Below are 5,441 nucleotides of genomic sequence, written 5' to 3' on the forward strand. Positions count from 1 at the left end.
GGAAGCAAAAAGAATTAAGAGTGCAAGTGAATTCTCCACATTGCCCATCTCCTTTGCTTACCTTCTTTTCGTCCACAAAGCAAGGCATGCAAAGCACAAGATATGTTGAACGAACAAAGAAGACATTCCTGACGCAGTAACATCCTGGTAAGAACATGCATGACGTGTGCTTAGCCAAGCTGCTTGCCTAGTTACTGGTTAGACAGTTAATCTCATTTGGAACGCCAATTTTCTCTATAATTGTGTCTCAGCGCCAATTACCAACATACACAAACATCCACAACATTAACAGGGTTGTAAACTTGAACCCTGATAAAGTAACAAGTTTCTTGTCTGTGTCTTAGAAAGGAGAGAAATACACATGCAGCTCCGCATGGACGAGAATAAAATATAAAAGTTGCACACAAGAGACGGTGCTACTACTCACCGCATCACGTACATGGCTCAGCCTGGAAGTTTTGAGTAGCATGCAACATAATAAAGGTACTCAGTACGGCAATCATCCTGGATATTTCTAAGTTTCCCAGTGTTGATGTTGTATGACAAAAGCTTCATTTTTTCCTTGTCAAAAACGATGATGACCCCTCTTTCCAAATCAATAGCGACAATCAGATAACCAAGCCAAGCCGGCCATTCATCGTGAACGAAGTAATCCCTTCCAAGTGCATCTCTCATACTAACATGACGCTTCAAAGACCACTCATAAGAATGGTGAGCATCAAGACTGAAAACTACTGCTGTATCACCGCTCTCCCCTGGAAATGCACACTGCAATAACCCTGATGATTGACCAAGGCAACCATACGTGAGATTCCAATGGACATCCGGCAACTCGATGGTAAAATGACGGGGTGGTATGCCAGAACCCATTGCCTCCAACACTAGAATATCCTCCTCTGCTGTGTACACATATAGTACTCCTCCTATAAAGTGGTGTGGTTCAAAAATCTGTATATGCGAACTCCATGCAGCATCCACAATCCATGAGGATAGGTCAGACGAGAACACCTCAAGTTTGTTGATACCAATTGGCAACAATTCGTCGTCAAACTTCTCCTGAAAGTTGAAGACATAGAACTGTGCTGACCATGATGGATTGAAGGCCAAAAAAGCTTTATATGTGGAATACGTTGGGTCAGGGTCAATGTGAATATCAGGAAGCGTCCTCCACTCTTGTGTTGCATGGTTGCACATGATGAAGCGGCAAATATTTAGATAAGTATAGTTGCTCTTGTACTTACAAAGAACTAGGCCATTGCAACAATCCACAAATTTTAAATGTTCATGGTGCGGCAAGAAGGTAAGACCTCCATCAATTTCCTCATCATTTCGTGACAGGCTAACAAGCTGGGCAACATGCCCACCTTTGCATCCATGAAAAAGACCAGTGGGAATTTTTGGCAGTTTCTGACGGTAGTGTGGATCCAAGGAGAAGGCAAGCCAGGCCTTGCAAACACATTTGAAGCGGCAAAAAGACTTGAAAGGCACCCAAGAAAGGATTTTCACCACTAGGTCATCGGTTAGACTAGCATCAGAAAGCACCTTCTTAGAGTCCATCTTTTATGGCAGATTCCTTTAACACAAAATTGGCAATGTCAAATAAAAATAAACCATTATTTGAATATGGTAACATATAAGTTATAACTGAATTCGATTAATTAAAAATCTCTTTGGAATAACGAAGCTGCTAGGAAAACCAGGCTGCCGTTTAACTAATTAAAGAAAGAAACAGATCAAATAATGGTTTCTCTTTGGAATCATGAGATCTAAGCCATCAGCGGCGGAGCCAGCATTGAGTCATTGGGTTCAACTGAACACAACATTTTTTCGGTGGCGTTACATGCATACAAGTATTTCTTTGGTATGAATCCAACAGAAAGTCATGGCTGAACCCATCAAATCAGGATCCGGCGAACAGAAAAAAAAGGATCCCACGTACTAGCCAATCAAAAGCCCACAACAAAGTTAGTGCCTAGATTTGTCTGTGTGTCAATTCTCTACGAGTACTCGGCAGCTGCCTCTCATTTCGCTGAACCGCTTCATAAAAGAACTCAACAATCTCGTCTCTCATGTTCGGTGTTCCGCCATCTGTTGAGCGACAAGCCAACCACTTATCCAAATTCAAGGTAATGAATCACAATCCCCGCATTTCCTCTCGTTTATGCAGGTCCTATCTAGTCTAGTACGACACTATGGTATTGATTTTTGTTCGAATTTTCTTAGAGTCCATCTTTTATGTTAGATTCCTTAAAAACAAAATTGGCAATGCCAAATCAAATAAAAAATAAACCATTATTTGAATATGGTAACAGATAAGTTATAATAAATTGAAATTTTCTTTGAAACAATGCTGTTGCTAGCAAAGCCAAGCTGCAGTTTAACTGAAGAAAGAAACAGGTCAAAACCATGAGATCTAAGCAATCTACCTCCACGTGTATCTAGTTTAATTGTGCGTGTTGGAAAACAAGTATGATTGCCTATGTAGAATTCAAGTAATATGTAATACATTACATATTAACCCAGGTCGCTGTATCCGAGAGCCACCAACTTAGTAGTTCTATTTTTATAGAACAACTAAAAATAGGATGCAAATTCTATGTGCACCAAATCATCTAGTAATGATTGTTCAAATTACCTATCAGTTCCCATTAACATCCTATCAATATTCAATACCAAGTTCCCACTGCGTGAACTGATGTTATGAGTTATGATCCATACACGTTGGGTGAGCTAGTCAGAAACATCAGACGAAGTGCTCATAACAATGAACCTTTTCCTGGAAAACGATATTGTTTTTTTGCTCTCTCGCAGATCTCTCTAGATGCATACGCTAACTCCAAAGCCATGAGCAACTGAAATCTATTGGTTGGCGGCCATGATGCATCGGAAAGGGAGCAGCTAATAGAGTTGCTTGATCTGAATCGGATCAAAACCCATCTAGGGTTTGGATGGGTACAAGATCCAGGAATGGTGAGGGACCACAGACCAGATCCGTTTGGGGAAAGCGGAGTGGGGGCGCATACCTGGGGAGGGTCGAACTGGCGGCGAGGACGGCGGACCGGAAGAGCAGCGCCGCCGGAAGCGCTCCGGCGAGGAAGGGAGCACCGACCCTACTTTTTTTGAGGGAAAAAGCCTTTTATTTAATCGAACTCCACAGAGAGTGGGATACAAGTTTGGTCATGTGGCTGGCCAAGCCACACATGACGCCCCTGAGCTAGTGATAACGAAAACCTAGCCAACTTATGAGCTTTAAAATTAACCTGACGACTTTCAAAAGAAAAACTACAAAGAAACTATGATGATCTAGTCCTGATCTCACTAATGACCGACCCATAGGAGCCTTTATATCCTTTGGTAATATCCCCTATTACCTGTTTGCAATCCGACGCCACCACAAAGCGTTGGATATTGAGGTCTTCCGCTAGGGCAATGGCCTCCCAGCATGCAATTGCCTCGAGTGTGGCTGGTTCCCATTCACCTAGCATCACCAGAGCTGAGCTTCCCATAAAATCACCATTGCTATCCCTGCATATGGCTACAGCTGACCCGCCTCTATATGTCCTCATTGCTGCATCCACATGAATCTTGGCAAATGTCGCTGGGGGCGCCTTTGGTCTCTGAACAACTGAACTTGTGCTTGCTCTTGTGTGACGAACAGATTTGGGGGCTCGGACTGCAACCAAGTCAGCAATGAAACGCTTAATGAACGCATGTATTGCATGTGGCGTCTGAAATATAGCCTCATGTGGCGTCTGAAATATAGCACCGACCCTACTGCAAATCGGAGCATGAGACCGAGGGTGCATCTGGGTGGGGCTGCCTGGGCTATGGGCCGGCCTCACGCACTCACTAAAAAGTGGTACATAACACTGTAGGGCATATTTGCCGCACGCTAAATAATGAAATAAATTAAAACAAAACAAACCAAACCAAGCAAGCTTGATACAAATCTAAGTTTTGCTCCATGCTAGATTGTGGACTAGCATGACCTCTATTGAGGTAGGCAGCGGGTACCCCTAGTGTATTCGTCGGCACCAAACACATTGGGCAATGACCATCAGAGGCCTAACTGCTAATTTCAATAATCCAGAAATCCAAGATACATCAAGTCGAATATTGATGCCCTATATTGTATGCTAATGATGGAACGGGATCAACTTGTGCAATTATTAAGGGACGTCAGGGGAATATTCATGCCAGCTTCGTGATCATTCCTACCGCGTGTCTAGAGTGTGACGATGGCGGAACCGCAAGTTATATAAGGGATGGATTGGTCCTTTAAAATGTGATGACCTGTTGCGGTCCAAGATGAATTAGATGCCACCGAAGTGGCGGAGACATGTGTGGGCTAAGCAATTATTTGGTGTGTAGCCACAACGGTTTTTTAGATTAGCAAGCCGGAGACATGTGTGGGCTAAGCAATTATTTGGTATGTAGCCACAACGGTTTTTTAGATTAGCAAGCCGGATCGATTGGGAAGGTAGAAATCATGCACTGTTCGAAGGAAGACAATGTAGATTGTGTGGAGTTAGCCGGATCGATTGGGAAGGTAGAGTCATTATCCGAGGAAAGTGAATGAAATGGCACATGAAATAGCTAGGTTTTCATTTTCTAATCATTTTTTTAATTAGGTCGATGAGCCTCCTAGCTTTTGTTAAGTTCCCTCGCGGACCATGTAACTATTATTTGATAACAATAGAGCAGCATCAGCCTCCCTAAGAAATAGTAAGAAGATAAAGTAAATTGTTGTTTTTTGCTATACAAACCTTCTGTTCACTTAAATTTTATTCGGAAGTTCTTACGTGTGTGCAGGTTGATGTTCCTGCTAGTTTTGAAGCCATAGTGTTTTATTTGATTCATAGTGAGTTCATGTGGGATATTATATCCTCGGTGTCCATGATTCATTCTGTTATCTTCATTTTCAGGATCTATAATATGCTTCAATTCATATGTTATATTCTAGATATTTTAGAGAAGATATCTTGATGGTTTTTGAGAAACCATTGTTGGTGTTGAATCTAAGGAATGGTGCAATTATAAGCTCATACTATCCTACTCCAAATTCATTGAACCTTTCCATCCAATCCTTTTTTTACAATATGAGTGGGTGTGTATGTTTTGCAAGAGACAATGTCTTCTATTGTATAGACAAGGCACAACATTGTGTTGAATTGTAGGGCGGGGTGGGGGAGGACGGCATTCTTGCTCCGCACGAGAAGGAGGATATTTGCTACCAGCTCAGTTTCCTAGCCAACATAAAACAAATAAGTCTATTTTTAATTATTTTTTATCCTCCGGTAAGTGTAGGCCTTATTTTTATGTACATTTGACCCTTAAATTCAAGTACCTTGTAAGTTCGTCTCCTAGAATGGTCAACCATCTAGGGTTTGGATGGGTACAAGACCCCAACAGACCAAGGAATGGTGAGAGACCATGCACAA

At 42.1% G+C, this 5,441-nt stretch overlaps 1 protein-coding gene across 1 annotated transcript; it reads right to left on the bottom strand.

Annotated features, from left to right (window-relative positions):
* Window positions 1–444: 444 nt before the first annotated feature.
* On the bottom strand, window positions 445–1,557 carry LOC125533123 (F-box protein At5g07610-like). Its single transcript, XM_087541137.1, has one exon. The coding sequence runs from the start codon at window positions 1,555–1,557 to the stop codon at window positions 445–447; it is 1,113 nt and encodes a 370-aa protein (XP_087397263.1).
* Between the last annotated feature and the right edge of the window lie 3,884 nt (window positions 1,558–5,441).

Source organism: Triticum urartu, chromosome 1A (genome assembly GCF_056163025.1).
Source record: "Triticum urartu cultivar PI428250 chromosome 1A, HENAU_Tu73, whole genome shotgun sequence".
NCBI classification, from domain to species: Eukaryota; Viridiplantae; Streptophyta; class Magnoliopsida; order Poales; family Poaceae; genus Triticum; species Triticum urartu.